Here is an 18,993-nt window from a genome sequence, read left to right as displayed (position 1 = left end):
TCGGTATTTAGGATACCGGCTACATTATCATAGAAAAATTTTGATTGCACCAGGAGTTGCAGCGGAGTTGCAGCGGAGCGGTATATTAGCTTCCGCTTCCCCATGATGAGCGTTATGCCGCTCCCCACGCCCCGACTGACCGGTGGCAGCCGCCGCGCCAGGCCGCGGACGATCCGTTCGCGCCGCCCGAGATCGGCCCCCTAGACCCGTCCAAGGTGGCGCTGGTGGCCGCCGCATTCGGCGACACGTACCAGTACGAGCCGGGCCCGGACTCGGACTCCGGACCGGAAACGGACGGCGAGCGGCCGGCGGCGGGCGCGTCCGACTGGCCCGGCCGTCCGCAGCTGCCCGTGGCGGCGCTGGAGGCGCGGCTGGCCGCCCTGGAGGCCGCCCACGCCGCCGAGCCGGAGCGGCGCCAGCAGATCCGCCAGCAGCGCCGCCAGCTGCGCTCCCTGGCCCAGCGCAAGGCCGAGCTGGAGGCCGCCCTGATGGAGACGGGGGGCGGCGGATCGGACGGCGGCACAGGACCGGATGACGCCAGTCTGCACCTGTACCGGCGCACGGCGGCGTCCTTCGAGCAGCGCCGCATGAAACTGCAGGATATGGTGTTTCATCCCGTGAGAGCGAGAGCATGGTGCCGGCTGAGTGCTGGATGAAATGGAGTGAACCTACTAACTAAGGACCCGGACGGCTACCGACAGCCAGCCTGAGAGTGGAGTGACAGAGCTGCTGAAAGCCGGGCTGTGTTGAAACTAAACATCAATTACAGATGCTCAATTCAACTGCAGTTTCGTTTCGTTTGGTTTGGCGTATTGTGAAATCTAACGGTTTGCGTGTGTCTAGCAGAGTGAAATTTGGCTACTAATTTGACGTTGCGTAACAAAGTCATGCCGTCCTAGACCGCCGGACAGCCGTAGGTATCAAGAATACGAACATGGACAACGTACGGTTTTGTTGTTGTTGCTTTACTGACAATATGCAACACGATATACAATTTAGGCCAATGTTTTGAATTGTTATCATTTGGGACGTATGGCTTGAAAAAGACATTTTGTCGAAACACATGTGTAGCCAATTCAAAAGAATATAATTCAAAATAGTTCCCATTGTTTATCACATTACAATACTACTTGTCCTAAGCTCTTATCAACGATATACAATATTAGTGACCTATCTTACGTTTTTTTTTTCTTCTCCGGCTTGCTGTGGTCTTTTCCTGGTCATGTTGCCTGCTTCGCCTCCCACATAAACTTTTTTCAGGGCCGAATTTTTGCGTGGCTATGTTGTGTGCGTGAACTAACACTAACACGAAATGACCTTGTCACATATGTGAGATGCTCTACGAACTAGTAATAATTGCAACTTTAGAAGTGACTTAAAAAGCATAGAGGATAACGGATTATTGGATCTCAGGGAGCGGCGTCTGATGTACTTGACACACTTTGACCAAGGACTCGCGCTGTGTCTGGATCATGTTGATTTGCGTTCATTGCCGCCGCACCGTTTTCAGTTTATTACCTTGCTCTCATTTACCGGCAGGGTCGCGTGATCCAGGACCTGAAGAAGGATCTCGCTCCTGGCGGAGCGGGACCCAACAAAAAGGAAGAGTTCGCCACCAAAATCAAGGATCTCGAGGCCAAGTTCAAGGGAAATTACGTTCCACCAGACAAGAAACCAAAGGTGTGACAGGCTCAATTCTAAAACCCAGCGAATTTATATCAAATTTCAGTGGACTGGTTCCATGGTGTAACTTATCGCACTTACAGATCGTGTGATGGAAAAAATAGGTGTTTCGGTTAGCATCTATTGTTACACTGTTCTTTTTTTTTGTAAACTGTAAACGTGAAGTACAAGGCAACCGCTCAGTACGGTGACTTCCCCCACCCGTCGCCGCCAGGACCTGTCCCGGGCCATCGGCCGTATCGAGAAGACCGACTGGAACGTCCGGGAGATCGAGCGGAAAATCGAGGACAGCAAGAAGGTGCACACGAGCCGCGAGCCCGCCCAGCCGGTGCCCATGTGGAGCAAGGACATGTTCGACGATAAGGTAGGCACGAGCGGGAGGCAGAATCTACCGCCCAGCAGGGACATAGATCTGGCAGGGCGTGGTCTTTGTGCGCCGTTAGAGGTTTAGGTGGTCGAGAAAAGGCGCAGTAATATCATTCAGTATTTTTCTGCACATACCTCTACTTTGTCTTGAGTCCTCAAAAGTCATCTGAGCTTAGGCTAGCGGGCTTTAGTTTTGCTCGGGGGCTTCGACTTTGGAGTTATGTTTACGAAGACGCTGTCGCCAAGGAACATTGTCTCTAGCGGAGACTTCTGGCACAGTATTGGGTGTTTACAACCCTCTGTTTGGGACGGGGTCATTGTCAGATAAGTATGTCGAGTCGTCAGCGACTCGTGTAGCGCCAGCCGAACGGGAGCCAAACTGGCGACCGCGTCGAGCCGGCTTTGGCAGCTGTAGTGTGGCGTTAAGGGACAGTGGGGACAATAACAGAGCTGAGAACGGACGGGCCGCAACGGACTCAGATTGCTGTCAATGCTTTGCGAAGAGGCGCAGTAGGAAAGGCAAAGAGAGCTGCCGGCCAAGCTCGCGAACGCTATGATACCAAATGAAAAAGTGGTCAGAAATTAAGTTTTCATTTTAACGACCTGCCACTACGGAAAATGATACTGTTCATAGTATTGGGGGAGGGGGAGGGGCTAAATTGGCGCCTTCCATAATTAATAGCGTTCTATTAGCCTCATGGGTGGCCGTGGGAGTCATGCATACACAGCTCAAAGCCAGGTAACAGCAGTTTTTGAGGAAGGGGACTGGTGTTACCGTGTGCCTTTCTGCGTGTTTGGTATATTGTAGAACGCATGTTAACATATTTGTGCTTTGATCAGCACAACATGTTCGTTGTTTTACAACCGACAGATCACTTACATATTCGCTTCGAGTGGACTGTATAGCCACTCACATTCAGTGACACGTAATAAATTAATTCTACACACAACACTCCATCGCTGTACATAAACACACCTGCCTGTGTAGTGTTTGACCGCGTGTCCCTTCACCTCCTCTTCTCACTCTGTGTCGCCGCTGTTCCGCTCCGCTCTGTTCCGCCGGCGGACAGTACCAGGCGATGCGGAATCTGGCGGAGCGCGGCGCCGTGCCGCCGGAGACGCTGCGCAAGTACGCCGACATCGACCAGCACCTGCGGCGACTGGAGATGAAGCTTCGGGAGGGCACCACGCGCGACGTGGGCCAGCGGGGCTCGAACCGGGTCTCGCAGATGGCGCAGCAGTTCTTGGACAGGGCCGACCGGGCGCCGCCGGCCGAAAAGGTAGGTGCAATAGAGGGAGGGGCGGAAGGAGCAGTGTTCGATGGGAGTGGTGAGGCGGCTTCAGTTGATTGATAAAACAGCAAAGGGAGGATGTATATTTTTCATGTAAAATATTTCGATTGTGAAGCTCATTTGTTTCGATTGTTAAGATCGATTGTTAGCGGAGCGAAGTGAGGTTATTTTAATCGTCTGAAGGCTAACGGGAAAGCCAGATACACTTAGGTTTATTGAAGTGAAGGCTGCAGCTGCAGAAGGTTCAAATTGATTGGTGTATTTTAAATTTGTACAGAAAATTGTTTAATTTACACCTAACATTATTAGTTGTTAGTGATGCCCGTAGGCGACCGGTGTGCATGCCTTTCGTTCGTACAGTTTGAATAACCCACGCTTTACTCCAGTTGCGAGACACTACCGAGATGAAACTAATTGGGGACTCTCATTCGGTCGATAAAACTTGATGCTTCATTCCCTGTTCATTTTTTATAGCGTTTCCTTATATTCTGGAATTGGCGTTTTTCATGAGCTTTCTAGCCTACACTCCTACCTACACTCCATTTCCTACACTACACTCCTACCTACACTCCATTTCCTACACTACACTCCTACTACACTGCACTCCTACTTCAGGCATACACTCCAGTGGTATAGCCCTGCCAGATGTTGCTTCTGTTGCACTGCTGCTCCAGTGATGCCTGACCGTCATCCCTTCCCTGTTCCTTCGCAGAAGACGGAGGCGGGTGCGGCCGAGGCGTGCCACTTCTGTAACGAGCGCGTGTACCTGGTGGAGCGGATGTCGGCAGAGGGCAAGTTCTTCCACCACGGCTGCTTCCGCTGCGAGTACTGCGGCACCGTGCTCAAAATGAGTGAGTACTGTGGGCTCGAAATGAGTGAGTAGGATGTGGGCTCAAAATGAGTGAGTATCCTGTGCACCCAAAATGAGTGAGTAGGCACTGTGCTCAATGAATGCATGAGCTATGATGAAATGAAGTAAAAGATGTTGTGTGCTCGAAATGAGTAAGGACTGCGCTCAACGTGAGTTGCGTTTTTCTTAGTTTCAAACGTGTTTGCGGCGGCCTGGTCAAAATGCGGAGAATTTATCTGTTATCATCTCGTGTCGTGTCTCGTTTCCTGACATTTCTTCTCCACCTCCCCAGTGAACTACGCGTTCGACCAGGACTCTGGCCGGTTCTTCTGTATGCCGCACTTTGGTCTCCACTCGCTGGTTAAGTACAAGTACCAGCGGAAACCCGAACAGCCGACCGACACGCCTGACAAGGGGGTGAGTCTGCGGACGATCGCCGCGAAACGATGGGATTGGGAGAACGCTCGTGAAACGCGATGCCCTGACCTCTCTTCAGGCGCCCAGCTTGATGTCCATGGATTAGAAAATCAATATTACCTATCCGATTGATCTCATTGCGAGCATTTCATTGTGGCACATTGCCGTTTATTGGGTTACAGAAAAGTAATTGTCTCTCAGCTTGCATGTGCTTTGTTTAGTGTAGTGACGTACTACCATTACCAACCCACTTTGTCAGTGTACCACTCTGACACTAGCCTTACTAGCCTGCCAACCGCACTATGCTCCTCACCGTACCCATCTAATCCGCCGTGTGTTCGTCCCTCTCTCCAGAGTCTCTCTGTGCCCGGCGCTGCGGCGCGCGGCGCCACACCGGAACGTGCCGAGTTTGAGAACAGCGTGCTGGCTGTGGCGCCCGAGGAGCGTCTGTCTGAGATGGACGAGGACGAGTGGACGGACCACAACTTCGGCATGTCGGCGGCCGAACTCACCAGCGAGGACCTTCTCGATGGAGAGGACAGGTGAGAGGACGGGAGGAATGGTGGTGGTGAGAGGACGGGAGAAATGGGAGGACGGCTGGGGAGGGGATGGAAGGAATGGGGGAATAGCTGGTGAGAGAACGAGAGGGACGGGAGGACACAGGAGCCTATCTGGACAGGCGTAGCATGAGGACGAGCGAGATATGAGCTTGATGGGAAGACGGATGACCAGTTGGTTGGGAGAATAATTGATAGAGCGGGAATGATAGTGCAATGATAGAGCGGGAATGATAGTGCAACGGGCTTGTGAGTCGGGAAAGGCGAGACTGGTGTATATCAGTGCGGGAAGGCTTGCGGTCCTAAGTGAGAATGGGTTGTCGTCCGATTGCAACACTCGCTCTCCTCCTCATATGTCCTGAGTGAGGACGAGCTGTGGTCGTCCGTTTCTGACTAGTACGACCTGTCCTCTGTTTAACCCGCTGTCCTCTCGCGTGTCCTCAGTGAGGACGAGCTCTCCTCGTCCGACTCGGACGAGTACGAGCCGGCTCTGGACGAGGACGAGGTACTCCGACTGGCCGAGCGCTGGCGCCGCAGACACTCGCAGGACCCGCTCGACGAGCCCAGCGACCTGTACGAGTCAGACGGCTGCGATCGGGACGGAGACGGTGAGTGTCTGTCCTGTATGGAGCGTCTCGTGCGTGTCTGAGACGAGCTGGGGAGAAGGGTTCTTGTGGTGTGCTGCAAAGTATTGGTCGCCGTTACCCCTTTCAAGCAGTGCAACAAGTTGTCAGGTACAGAGGGTGCAGCATTGCATATTTATGACTGCCTACCAAACCTGTCCCAGTAGCCTCTGTGTCATGTCGCCTGCCTCACACGTCCCCTGACAATCATCCGTCCATCGGTACAGACTCTGACACGGCGACCCAGTCGGAGACTGAGGACGACGCATCGGCCCGACTGCGGCGCCAGCAGGAGGTACACCTGGCAGAGGACGTACTCAAGTCGCGCAACCGCAGCAGCAAGCACGGCGACACCAGCGACACGGAGGTGGGTGCCGGAGGGAGGGAAAGGGAGGGCTCGGGATGGGAGGAACTGGGCGTGTTTGGACATGGTTGGAGACGTGGAGAGGCCGTACAGCGTGGACTCACGTTGGGAAAGTTTGTGAGAATTTGGTTTGTGCTGGGTATTGAATATGGTTACCTCATCATCGAATTTAGTATCAAGCTGGGTTGTGAAGGTATATGATATGCTGACTCCATGCAGCTTTCATTTTGTGGCTGTTTACTAGATTTTGCTCGTCATGCCAGACATGTGTGATGTGAAAACCTTTTTTTACCTGTATTCATTTACGTCTCTGAAAAGCTTCATATCTGGAAACTGCCGTTTCACCATTTTGAACATCTTCTGTAGTAAATTGGTGTTGGTTAAAGTCGTTCCTACATAGATGCCAATACTGTTGGCTGTTCTGCAATCACACCTTAGCTCACGCGATGCATATAAGTTGAGTTTAGGAATATTCAACTTGGCCCGGTTGAGGTACTGGTCAATTCTCGATCGTTCATCGGCTGTCCGCTGGGTGCTGTTTTAGGCTCTGGCGTTGTCAAACGGCTCGGTCCCGGTCACCACCGTCTCCTCTTCCACCGTGCCGACTTCACGCACATCCGGAGCCACCCCGAAAGTCCCGCAACCTTCCCCGAGTCCCCGCACCCTGAGTGCCTCCCCGACTCCTGGGGGACCGCGTACTTCTCCGACTCCCGGGTCCGTGGGCACTTCTTCCAGTCCCGGGCTCCTGCGTGTGTCTCTGACTCCCTATGTCCCGTCCACTTCCCCGGGTCGCGGTACCACTGTCACTGGGGCGGGATCAGAGGGTGCTGCTGCTGGCCTCTCCGGCGGCGGAAGCTCCCCACATCAGTCTGAGAGGGCCCGCTGGCTGGCCGGTGGCGCTCCGACAGCCACACCTAGTCAGAGCTTGGGGTTGACGCAGTCGGTGAAGCTGACAGTAGGCGAGTCTGGGTTGAACCAGCAGGTGGAGGGTGGAACTGGGATCTCTGCTGGGCTTCAGACAGCTATGGGTTCGTCCCGGACGAACGGGGAGCGCTCCGAGCGATCCCCTGGGCCTGTAGCTCATTATAATATGCCTGCTCAGGTGGGATCAGCTGGGGAGCTCACAGGGACGAACGTTTCAGCGCCACGTGGGGTGATACCTCCGGTCAAAACTGTTGTAATCACAGCTAAAACCACCGACATGCCCAAGTCAGCGAATGGCGTAAATGCCCAACAGGGGCCGGGCATTTCTGTCAAAAATCCGGTTGATCCTATGAAAAGTAAAGTATCTTCGCAGCCAGCAGAGGTAGCTGAAAAGGCCACGTCCCCATGCAACCAGAAAGCAGTCTCTGGGGCCCCATCCCAAGACTCTGTTGGGCCTCCTCAGCCAATAGAGACTGCTGAGCCAGCGGCATCACCGGCCCAGCCTACGGAGACGCCCTCTCAGACCTCGGGAACAGCCAAGACATCGGATACTTCTTCCCAGACCTCCGGGACCCCGGCTCAGGCCTTCCTGAATCCCTGTAAGATCAATGAGCCCCCGCCCGACTCCCAGAGTACCGAATCTTCCTCCAAGCCCTCCGCCGTTCCGCCCCAATCTCTGTCCTCCACCGCTCCTGGCCCCGATCCGGCCCCGACGACCAACCAGCGCCGCTCGCCGTCCCCTCCTGTACCGGCCCGCCCCGCCGCCTCCGCTCCCCCATCTACCGACACCCAGCAGCGGCAGCAGGGACGGCGCGGCGACGGCTGCTGCCGGCTGCAGTGACCGCCCGGCCGGCCGGCCGGCGCTCGTAGGTGGCTCGTGTTGCGTGCTGTGTCTCCCACTAACGCTCGAGACAGTGTGCTAACACGACGCGCTCGGCCGGCCGGCCGGCCGGCGGTTCCCATCGGTCGGTCCCCGGCCTGTGCCGCTAGTACAGAGTCGCAGACGGACCCCGCACCCCGCGGCGGTCTATCAGAGCCCAGCTCCGGCCGGCTGCCTGCAGCAGAGACCGTCTTGGTCCGATTCATTCTACTCTAGTATCTAGAAAATTTGAGGTGCTGAGCCCTGGAAAGCTATCTCAGGGAGTGTTTATTTCGTGTCAGATTAGATTGTCGATTTACTTGGCGAAGTTCGGTCTGACCCCGCAGTCTCGGGTCCCAGAGTTGTGTGGGTTGCCGTCACGGGATCTTTCTCACTATCCAATCAGTAGTTAGTTCGATTCAACCCGATGAAATAGACAGAAATGACCTCCCATCTTGCGGTACTTCAGCTGGGTACCAACTACCAGATTTGTGGTGCGAAAATGACTGCGGACAGTTCGGTTAACAAAATGTGTGGACTCTACTCCTGTAAATTGATGGACTAGTGCATGACTGCATGTGTCAGTTTTCGATCCATTTTAGCCTGGTTTTTAAGTTGAGGTTCGTTGAATGCAGATACTTCGTTTGGTCTATGTATTCATCTCTTCTGACTAATACGTTCATATTACTTTTGTTTGCTTATCAAAATGTATGTAAATACTAAATTCATGGAGTGCGTTGACACATTACTCACCGTGATGTCTAATGGTCCAGCATTTGTTCAGGAAAAGGATAGCGAAACGAACAAAACCTCAAGATGATGCCGTACTCGTCATTCATGGCGTCATTAGTATTTTATTTCAGCATTGACTGTTAGGCATTTGACGCGTCTGGTTCTTTTTGTGTCAAACAAAATATTTTAAATGCTCACACATATGTTGCCAACAGTTAAGTTCGTTGTGTACAGCCCGTATCATCAGTTACCCGGTTTGTTTGCTACCGGTCACTTTCGTGAGTGGTTGTTTGCCTGCAACTGTTCCTGTTGTTCCTTACGGAGCTTCATAACTCTGTCCAAAATTGTTAACTACAACGAGGAAGCTAGGATATTATTCTTGTCCACCAGTAATCCGTTATTTTGTTTTCATAAGACATGAACCTTAGGTCTGCCGATACATATGTGGGTATATCTGCAGAGTGACTTTATATGACGGTCAGGCACTATGGTCGTAGTCAAACACACGATGGTAACAATCGCGGCTGCCTCTACCGCAGCCGTTGTATGAAAATGCCGTGATCTCTCCACATTTACCCCCGTCTCTCCCCTGACGCCTTCCGTTTGTTTCTCCCGCAGACGTCCTCCGACTCGGACTCCTCGTCCTCGGAGGAGACCACCTCCTCCTCGGAGGACGAGGACGCCACGGAGGTGGCCACCGACTCGGAGTTTGACGACGCGCCGGCCGCCGCGCCCCGGCCGCTGCCCACCATCGTCATCGAGAACTCGGCCGTCAGCGAGGCCACCTCGCCGGAGCCGGGCTCGCCGCGGCCCGGAGAGCGGCCCGAGCCGATCGGCGCCGAGCAGGGGCGCCCGGAGCCTGCTGCCGAGCCGGCCGAGCCGCCGGCTCCGGCTCCGGCTCCGGTTCCGGCCCCGGCCCCGGCTCCGGCTCCGGCTGAGGCAGCCTCTCCGGTTAAAGCTCCGGCAGCGAAGAGGACGCCGTCGTCTTCGCCGCGCAGGGCGGACGCCGCGAGTCCCACTGAAGCGAAGGAGAAGGGAAGGGCCGCTCCGACGGCACCAGCGGCCGCGAGGAGAAAACTACCGGGGAGGCAGCGCGGAGCGGGCGACCAGGCGGAGACGATTAAAAATGTCAACGCTCGTCCACGTGCGGCAGCGGGTTTGAAGAAGTCGGCCACCACTGCGGAGGCGAAACGCTCCACGGCAGAAGAGGAAGAGGAGGAGGATTCCGTGGCGAAGATCATCCGTGAGGCGCGGAAGAGCGCGCCCTCGCATCGACCCTACCTCATCCAGCGTACCGAGTCGAGCGAGGCAATCGCCTGGAAGAATTCGCTGGAGCTAAAGCGGAAGTATCTGACGGAGCAGACGGCACCGTACGCTCCGTCCAAGTCTCAATCCACCACAGACCTGGACAGTCGCGTCAAGACGTTCATGAGTCGGATCTCGGAGACGCAGAAGCTGCTGGGCGCACGGCCGGCGGCGGCGCCGGCGGTGCGGCCGTCGTCTGGCGTTCGACAGACACTGGATTCGCGACTGCCGAGCCTCTCCAGTCGGTTAGCTGCCGGCGGGACGCTGACATCGACAGCAAGCACCACGGCGTCGACGGCTGCGGCGGGGACCACGTCAGCGGTCACCTCACGTCTGGGCTCGCCCCTGACGAGAACCCTCTCCGCGTCTCCGGCAGTACCGGTGGCAACACCAGCACCCGCTCCGGCGGCGGCCGCTGCCGCTGCGTCCGTCAGTGCTGCGTCCCCTCCTCCCCCGCCGCCCGCTAGTCCTCCTCCCACCTCCCCTCCGCCTCCCGTGCCGTCCGCGTCCCCGCCCGCCTCTCCTCTTCCACCTCCCGTGCCGGAGGTTCCTCCACCAGAGACCTCCGAGACGGGCGGCAGTGAGTTGGACGACGCGCCGCCCTCCGGGGTGGTACCGGCCGCCGCCACCGCGTCAGCCATCACCCCCGGCACGCCGCCGACTGTCTCCAGTTCCACCCCGTCCTCCATCAGCTCCGGCTCGGAGCAGGCCGGTGCCGCGGCGCCGCCTCCACTGGAGGCCGCCCCCAGCCAGGACTCGGCCGGTCAGGAGCAGATGGAACTGGAGGAGAGCCTGACGGATATATCGGTGGTGGATTCGCAGAGTGGAGAGGCGCGCGCGGCCGTGCTGGCGGCGTTTGCCGAGACGATGCACTCGTCTCTGAGTGAGGGTACTGATCTACAGACGTCTCCGCCGCCCACCCCCACCGTGAAGGAACAGCCAGCGAAGGCAGCGACGGCAGAAGCTGAGAGAGTAGAAACTGCGCCGCCGGCTGGGGTGGACTCGTCGGAGCAAATGGAGGCTGCGTCGGCGGTCAGTGTCGTGAATGATCCTGATCAGACACCTGCTGGCGCTGGGTCGGCAGACTTGCCGGTGCCGGTCGCCGAGCCCACGTCTCTGGACGTCTCGCCGGCTGACTTTGACGCCCTGCTGGGTGGTCTGGACGTGACGCGTCTGGAGGAGAAGTTTGAGGGTGTATGTGGGGAGCAGGAGACATCCGCCGCGGCCTCTCCTGCTCCGGCGGATGCGAAGGATGCTGTGGAGGGTGAGCTGTTGAAGAGTGAGGAGCCGATGCCTGCTGAGTCTGAAGATCTTCCGGTTTGTAGCGAGCCTGACGCGTCTGCCGCTGCCCCTGTCGCGCCTGCCGCTCCGGCCGCGGCCATCACACCGGCTGCTGAAGCTCCGGAGCCGACCGTCGCAGACGACACCGTGTCAGCTCTTCCACCCAGCAAGGCGGCCGCTCTCGACGTCACCCGTCTGATCGAGGAGAACCGCACGCTCCTGTCTCAGATCCGACGGCGCCGGTCGAGCGGCGAGCCGGTGTCTCCGGCACGCCGCTCCGCCGAACCGGAGCCGCCGCCACCTCTCCCGACTCTCCCGCCGGCGACGGCCGACTCGGTCGAGTCGCCGGGCGAGTCTGCGGCGCGCGACGCCACCGAGCTCGACCTCTCTGACTGGGCGCACGAGTCGGAGGTGGCCAGCGTGGCGGACGTGCCGCACGAGTTCCGCGTGGACGAGAGGTTTGTGACGGTGCGGCGCGGTACCGGGGAGAAGGCCAACCTGGCCACCCTCAGTGACTTTGAGGACGACGTGTCGGAGCTGCCGGAGGACCCTGTAAAAGCGCCGCCTCCCGTGAAACAGGAGGAGGAAACGAGAGATGTGTTTGATGATCTGGATTTCGCGGACAACAGTGCCAGTGGGGACGAGGGAGGGGCGCCACCGCCGCCAGCGGCTAAAAATCGGGGTCGGTGTGAGTATGTGTACCCTGATGCGGCTGCTAGTCCGCCCTCGCCGTCTTCCGAGGCTAAAGACAGTAAGGTGGATATTGTGGGTGCTGGTGAACCGGTGCCAGTCGCTGCAGTTGAGGAAAAGCTTGCTGACAGTGCTGTGCCAGAAAGTAAAGAAACTGTGTCGGCAGCTAGTGGTGAAGCACTTAGAGATAATGTAGCTTCCAGCCGGCCGGTTACAGCTGCGGCTTCTAGTAAAGCGGTAACGACAGCTCCGGCCACAAAGTCTGCAACAGCTGAGTCAAGCAACGGCAAGTTGATCTCTGCTACCAAAGCTCCGGAGAAGCGACGATCAGCTGTCGAAGCGCTAGCAGAGAGTAAGTCCAAGTACGTCAAGAGCTCAGGTTACGGCAAGATCACTGCTCAGAGTAGATCAGCCTCCGGTGACTCCGGCGGCTCGGGGACCTGTCTGACTCGTAAGTCCTCCATTGGCAAGGAACCGACAGGGTCTGGCTCTCAGAGGGCGCCGAAGGAGAACGGTGTATCGGTCAGGTCAGCGTCCTCCACCCGGAGTCGCCCGGCTTTACAGCGAGGCACGGCGGACCGCATCTCAGCCCCGCCGGGAGCGCTGGCCGGCCGCGCAGGGGTGGTCACCCGTCCGGGGGGCGCCGGCCGCGCGGCCAGGCCGCTCTCGGCCGGACCCATGATGGCTGTGCACTCAGCGCAGGGTTCGATCGCTGCCTCCGGGTCAGGTGCGGGTTCGGCACCGAAGAGCACGCCCACGCCGGCCCCGAGGTCCGCGCCGGCCGCCGCTCCGGTCCCCGCGGCGAGTCCAGCGCCGGTGGCTGCGGCACGAACCCCGGCCAAGTCTCCGGCTACACCGCGAGCGGCGAGAAGCGCCGCGGCGCCGCCGGCCCGCGCCGACATCAAGGTCTCGCCAATCGTGGAACAGGCGAGCGCTCGTCTGCTGCTGCAGCGTAGTCCCACAGACTCCGCCATCATGCTGAGTCAGCGCCCGGGGGCGGCGGCCAGGCCGGGAGCGCCGGCGCCGCGCGCTCAGCAGGGCAGCCTGGTGCGTGATCTGGTGCTGAGCCGCGTTAAATCGCCGGAGAGACAGCTGAGGAAGCGGCTGTCCTCCCCGGCGTTTGGCCCACGCGTCCCGCCGCCGCCGCCGCCCCCGACAGCGCCGCCGCCGGCCACGCCGCCCACGCCGCGCAGACCTTCCGTGGGTGACGCGCTGCCGTCCGGCCCGCCGCCGCCCAAACCGCCGCGCGACCCGGCCGCCGCTCTGTCTCTGTTCACACCGAGCACACCGCCGGTGCGGCCGGGCGCTCTGCGCGGAGCACTCAGCCGCAGCACGCCCAGCGTCCTGGAGCGGGCCGGCGCCGGCTCGGCGGCCGGCACCCCGGCGGGCGCCGCCAGTCCGGACTGCTCCAGCAGTCCGTCCGTGTCGCGCAGTCCGGAGCGGGGCGGTCCCGAGGGCCGCTCGGACCCGGCCAGCTGCGGCCACGACCTCGGCAAACGGGAGCACCCGCGCCGGCGCAGCATCATCCGGGCCATCTCCGGTGAGTGATTACATCGGCCAGCGGTAACAGTTCAGTGACTTTTGTCAGCCATTTGGTGCACTGCTGTCTCTGTCTATTTGTTATACAATTTCATCGTAATCAGAGACGACATCCAACATATTCAGTCTTGATATTTATTCGTAAACACCGAAAGAACGGTTTCTGTTTTCGTTTTACCACCGCTACCGTCATGTTCAATCCTCCTTGCTCTATTAGATCTGAAAAAACACATTGCCTCACCTTTGCCCATGCTTCCAATAAAATGTTTCATTGTTCCGCAGACATTTTCAAGTCCGGTGAGAAGAAGGGCGGGGCGTCCAGCCCGCCTCCGGGGAGCCCGCCGGAGCGTCGGCGCAGCTCGGCCAGTCCCACCCGGGCACCACAACAGCCGCAGCCACAGCAGCAGCAGCCGGCGCCCTTCGTCAAGGCCAACTCTGTGCGCGACAAACTGGGACTCAAGTTCCGCAGGGGAAAGGTAAGGGTGGTGGACCGGTCAATGTCGGTCTTCTGACTATTAGGTGCTTATTTTGACAGGTGCATGTGTTCTATAAATCATGGTTGTTATGCTGAATACTTGGAAACAGAATGTCCCAACCAGGCATTTATACCTGTTACGCATACTCGCTTAGTATAGGATCGCATTCCGTCTGACCCCCTCTGACCCCGCTTTGTGTCACCCAGGAGCGGAGGTCTGACGGCGGGCCCGAGTCGCCTCGCACCTCTGGAGAGCCGCCGTTCGCCGGCCCGGCCGCTGTGCACAGCCCCGGTGAGTCACAGGTTCTCGCGCGGTCCAATTAGCGCGTCTCAGGACGGTGGTTCTGTTGGTACATCCCCTGTTTCTCAGACGGCCAGTTGCTTTTTATAGTTTTGAAATCTCAGTACGGTTAGAGCCGTCTGACCGTTCTCATCTGTCCCGCAGACGCTTCTCTGTCGGAGTCTCTAAGCCAGTCTCAGTACAGCGATGCGGCCACTCCGGGCGGCTCGCTCACCAGACGGGCCAAGACCAGCCGCGCCGCTCGACACGCCGAAATGAGGAGGTGCGTATAATTACTCGGGTGATGCGCGTGACAAGCCATAGTGTTGAGCTTAGGGAGGGAGCGCCGGTGGCCTTGATGTGGCGGTCTACTCAGATATAAATCCTCTCGGCTGTTGACGGTATTGTTTTGTGCAGAACCCCAGTTATACCGTTTCCAGGCTGCAGCGGGCGCAATAGCTGACCCGTCTGACCTCTGTAATACAGGCCGATCTGATCCCTGTATCTCCTCCCACTCCCGTTTCCCAGGCTGCAGCGGGCGCAGGAGCTGCAGCGTCAGCTGGACGAGGTGGAGGTGCGACAGCGGGATCTGGAGCAGCGCGGCATCGCCGTCGAGAGGGCCATCCGTGGAGAGGGCGGGCAGGGTGAGTTGTACTCACTTCGCACTGGGAGTGAGTGGCGCAGAATGAAGTGTGGTGCGCTGTGATGGAGGTAGCCAGCCAGCTTTAATTGGTACTGTTGAGTTCGTTTCGTCTGGTCCCTTTTAGTTCCTGTTTGCAACATACAATATTACTTTTTCCAAAAAGTGCCCTAGTTTTAAAAAAGTACGCGTTTGTTTGTGTGAAAGGATGTTATAGTCGTTCTGTTTGCATGTTAATAGGGATTTAAGACACGTTAACCCATTTTGACTCCGAATCGTCCGTCCGTGTGCGTTCTAACTGAGCGTTTGCGTCTGTCCGCTCTATTGCGTGCCACCCGTCCATCCCACTAACTGCCCGACCCGCCCCTCCCTCCCCTGTCCGTCCGCGCGGCGCTTCCCCAGCCTCCGCCGGCGTGGACGAGACGACGCTGATGCACGAGTGGTTTGAGCTGGTGCACGAGCGCAGTCTGATGGTGCGCCGCGACCAGCTGCTGCAGCTGCAGCTGCAAGAGCTGCAGCTGGAGGACCGCCACGACCGGCTGCAGCTGGAGCTCAGAGAGAGAATGGCCACCAGCGGTGAGTCGGTCGGGAGAGGTGGTGAGTTAGTCAGGGATGAGTCGGTGAGCAGTGAGGAGCGCTGACTGACTGTTGGAGATTGGGGTGGACTTTTGCTGGATATTGAAGCGAACGAACGACTAATTGCCAAGCATTCTGTCAGGCTGCCGAGAAAAGTCGTTTCTGAAATGACTGCGACATGTTTAAGTGGACATGTCTATTCAGATTACCGAGTTTTTTTTTCGTCAAACGTGCATAATATGTGATCTGTTTCCCTGTATACTGCGAATGCTTCGTAAGGACAGCGTACCCACGTCTGCTGCTATGCCCTGACTGATGATGCTAATTTATGCTCTTATTCTCATTTCACCGTTTACCACCACTCTCATCTGACCCCTCCGAGCCACCGCAGTCCTCCCGCCCCAGCTGTGCCCGCCTCTGACCCCCGTACCTCTGTCCCCAGACGCCCAGAAGTCGGCCGATGACGTGGAGCGGGAGCGGCAGGTGGTCAGCTCGCTGCTGGAGATCTCCGAGCAGCGGCGCTCGCTGCGCGCCGCCATGGACTCGGAACAGGAGAGGTACGAGCGCGGTGTGACGCGCCGCCACAGCCGGCTGGTGGCCCGGGCGCGCGGTGGGCGCTGGTGGCGGCCGCGCCCGCCGCCGCCACCCGCGCTGACCGTCCGCGGCGTGGCGGTCAGGGTGGTGATAGCGGTGGCGCTGGTAGTGCTGCTCCACTGGCTGGGGTGGGCCGAGCCCTGGCACCTGGAGCTGTTTGTCTGAGGCTGGGCTGGGCCGAGCCCTGGCACCTAGAGCTGTTTGTCTGAGGCTGAGGTGAGCCGAACCCTGGCACCTGGAGCTGTTTGTCTGAGGCTGGGGTGGGCCGAGCCCTGGCACCTAGAGCTGTTTGTCTGAGGCTGGGGTGGGCCGAGCCCTGGCACCTAGAGCTGTTTGTCTGAGGCTGGGGTGGGCCGAGCCCTGGCACCTAGAGCTGTTTGTCTGAGGCTGGGGTGGGCCGAGCCCTGGCACCTAGAGCTGTTTGTCTGAGGCTGGGGTGGGCCGAGCCCTGGCACCTGGAGCTGTTTGTCTGAGGCTGGGCTGGGGCCTGGGTCTGGTGAGGGCTGGGTTAGGTCTTGCTTAACGACGTCGAATCGGTGAAACGCGCATCGTGCCTATCCTAATCCAATTATATACTCATTGAATGCTATATAGGCACAGGATACACGTGATATCTGAGCATTATCTTACATTTTAAGTTAGGTTTCTTGGTGGTAGGTCATTCGGGAGTAGTATTTGAGTCGGCTATTGACATGATTTAGTGCAGAGCATGCAACGTGCGATTAGAGCATTAGAATAGGCATGAGTTATGCGACATCGATTTTTTTCTTGTCACCGCACGCAATATAAGTTTTTTTTATCTAGAACTTATTATAGGCTGTTAATATTACTGAACTGTTAGGGTAAGAATGAGGTGCGAGATCTATATAGCCGACGTTGCTTAGCTGTTTTCGTTCCCTACCTATGTGGTCGAATTCACGAACTTTGTCGAACTTGCGATGGCATTCTGAAAATCCACCGTCAACTGAGCGCTTTTGAGTTTGTTGCTGCTTTTTATGAAAAGAACTTAGTTTACGCTGGTTCCTTGAAAAGCTGTGATGTCTTGATTGTGTGATAAATGCGCACCAAGGCAATCAAAACGAGAGGCTCTTAATCTGATACGAACGCCGCTGTGAAATTCAATATACGAGACTATTTGCGTATATTTTTAGGCTTACCATAAAGTCGTTCGAGTGACAGTTACCGAAAAAATGGTGTTTGTGGTCACCCTGATACGCACGGACTGCCTTGACCGATGCTTGTATGGTCGCCAGTATTTTTCCCTCCCGTCAGGGATGTGGGATGTATTTAAATATGGTGTGGGATTGTGGGGAGCTCTTCAGGAAGCATTGCCCTCGATCATTAATCTGCTGCATTGCTGCTGCCTGAGCTTCAATTGTTAAAATGGGAACACGTAGTGGAATGTTGTAACAATGTAGAATGCATTGCAGTATGATGTAACATAGCGTGTAACCTTGGGCTCAGTGGTAGTGCACTGCCTCTGGGACGGGTCTCTGCCTGGTTTGCCCCTCCCCAGTCCTTCCGGCCAGCTCCTAACCGCTCTATCCTTGTCTATAGCCGTTTCCCGTCTGACTGCTCTGTCCGTACTTGCCTCCAAGTCTGCATCCCGCTCTAATTGTTCCGCCTCCCGCGCCCTCTTCCTAAACGCTCTGCCCCCGCCTGCCTTCACATACCCTCTCCGCTCTTGCCCGCTGCCTGCCCGTCCCCCGCCCGCATTGTCTGCCTGCCTCGGCGAGTCGGTGTCGGGGCTAACGCGCCACTAACTGTGCCTGTTGCAGACTGGCCAGCGAGTGTGAGTCGACCGAGGGCCGCCGCGTCGCCGCCGCCAGCCTCGTCTCCCCGCCGGGAGAGCCGGCAGAGTCGACCGTCTAGGCACGGCCGAGACGCCCTCCAAACGCCCAAAGACGCCCGGAGACTGCGCCGGCTCCCAAAGACGCCCAAGGTGCGCCCGCCGGTGCCCACCAAGGTTCGCTCGCCGCGTTTAGCGCGCAGAGCTCGGCTCCCGAGCCGGGTGTCGGTGCTAGAGCTGCCGTCGGACGCTGGCCGGGGATGGCCGTGCCGCAGCCGCGGGGTGTAGGGAGTTGTATTTTACCAAAGTCGACCGACCTGTCCTGGTTAATCCCACCTAGCGTATAGGTGCCCAGTCTGTGTGAGAGGCCGCGCAGTTGGACCGACCCAGCGGGACAGGGTCTGATCTGCCGGTGGTCGCTCCCGCGGGCACTCGCTGCCTGGGGGTCAGGGTCAGCTTTAACCCGCCGACAGAACTCGCGCGCGCCCGCGCGGTTTACGTTATCAGCTAGGTGTTAGTTTTATCCGTGCTCCTCGCCGTGTTCGGACGCTTGATTGTGAACTTTTGTGAGCGGGTTGTGGCGCCAGTGATCACATTTTGTGACGCGTCGCCGCCGGGGTCCCCTTGCCGGCCAGAGTTTTAACGAGCGGTGATATTTATTTTAAACGAAACACCGCGGCAATCACCCTACGCAACGACGGCTGATATTATTGTGGTGCGGCGGCGCACGGGCCGGACCGACAGACGGAGAGTGCCTTGGCTGTCAGGGCTCGCGCTATCAGCTGGGCTCGCGGGCGCCGCTCCGGCCGCGCCGAGTCTGTGTCGTGCAGTACTGTGCGTTGTTTTAGCCGTTTTGTTAACTTAACCGACTCAAAGCTGCTGCTCTGGGGCAGCCGATTAGTTGTCTTTCTGCCTCAAACGCGTACTTTTTTGCCGCCTGCCTTTGTAATGAATATTAACGAATTTGAAGTGTGTTTTGAACTGGTATGTGAAACAATGTCCGGCTTCATCTTACGGTTATTTCCCCTTATAGCTATGAATATTAGGTGCAGCGCTATATAAAATGAAGAGGCTTGCAAGCCTCCTCAGCTAGTTAACCTTCCTTCGTGCCATGGCATGTAGGGACATTGGTAAAACAACTAACAAACCCTGCTTTG

General features: G+C 57.6%; 1 protein-coding gene across 1 annotated transcript in view; it reads left to right on the top strand.

Annotated features, from left to right (window-relative positions):
* LOC122384971 (F-actin-monooxygenase MICAL3-like) overlaps positions 1-18,805 on the top strand; it is a 30,981-nt gene extending 12,176 nt beyond the window's left edge. Inside the window, exons 11-29 of the mRNA XM_043372840.1 lie at positions 150-617; positions 1,540-1,680; positions 1,898-2,047; positions 3,120-3,329; positions 4,054-4,192; positions 4,484-4,608; positions 4,963-5,150; positions 5,610-5,773; positions 6,016-6,155; positions 9,286-9,502; positions 9,821-12,018; positions 12,508-13,483; positions 13,765-13,958; positions 14,165-14,249; positions 14,403-14,520; positions 14,766-14,881; positions 15,280-15,453; positions 15,896-16,010; positions 17,826-18,805. Coding sequence (XP_043228775.1) covers positions 150-617; positions 1,540-1,680; positions 1,898-2,047; positions 3,120-3,329; positions 4,054-4,192; positions 4,484-4,608; positions 4,963-5,150; positions 5,610-5,773; positions 6,016-6,155; positions 9,286-9,502; positions 9,821-12,018; positions 12,508-13,483; positions 13,765-13,958; positions 14,165-14,249; positions 14,403-14,520; positions 14,766-14,881; positions 15,280-15,453; positions 15,896-16,010; positions 17,826-17,919 — 6,012 coding nt within the window. The 3' untranslated portion in view covers positions 17,920-18,805. The remainder of the gene's footprint in view (positions 1-149; positions 618-1,539; positions 1,681-1,897; positions 2,048-3,119; positions 3,330-4,053; positions 4,193-4,483; positions 4,609-4,962; positions 5,151-5,609; positions 5,774-6,015; positions 6,156-9,285; positions 9,503-9,820; positions 12,019-12,507; positions 13,484-13,764; positions 13,959-14,164; positions 14,250-14,402; positions 14,521-14,765; positions 14,882-15,279; positions 15,454-15,895; positions 16,011-17,825) is intronic.
* The last annotated feature ends 188 nt before the right edge of the window (positions 18,806-18,993 follow it).

The sequence above is a fragment of the Amphibalanus amphitrite genome, unplaced genomic scaffold (genome assembly GCF_019059575.1).
Source record: "Amphibalanus amphitrite isolate SeventyFive unplaced genomic scaffold, NRLGWU_Aamphi_draft 000204F_arrow, whole genome shotgun sequence".
Taxonomy (NCBI): domain Eukaryota; kingdom Metazoa; phylum Arthropoda; class Thecostraca; order Balanomorpha; family Balanidae; genus Amphibalanus; species Amphibalanus amphitrite.
This window is presented reverse-complemented; position numbering and strand designations above follow the sequence as displayed.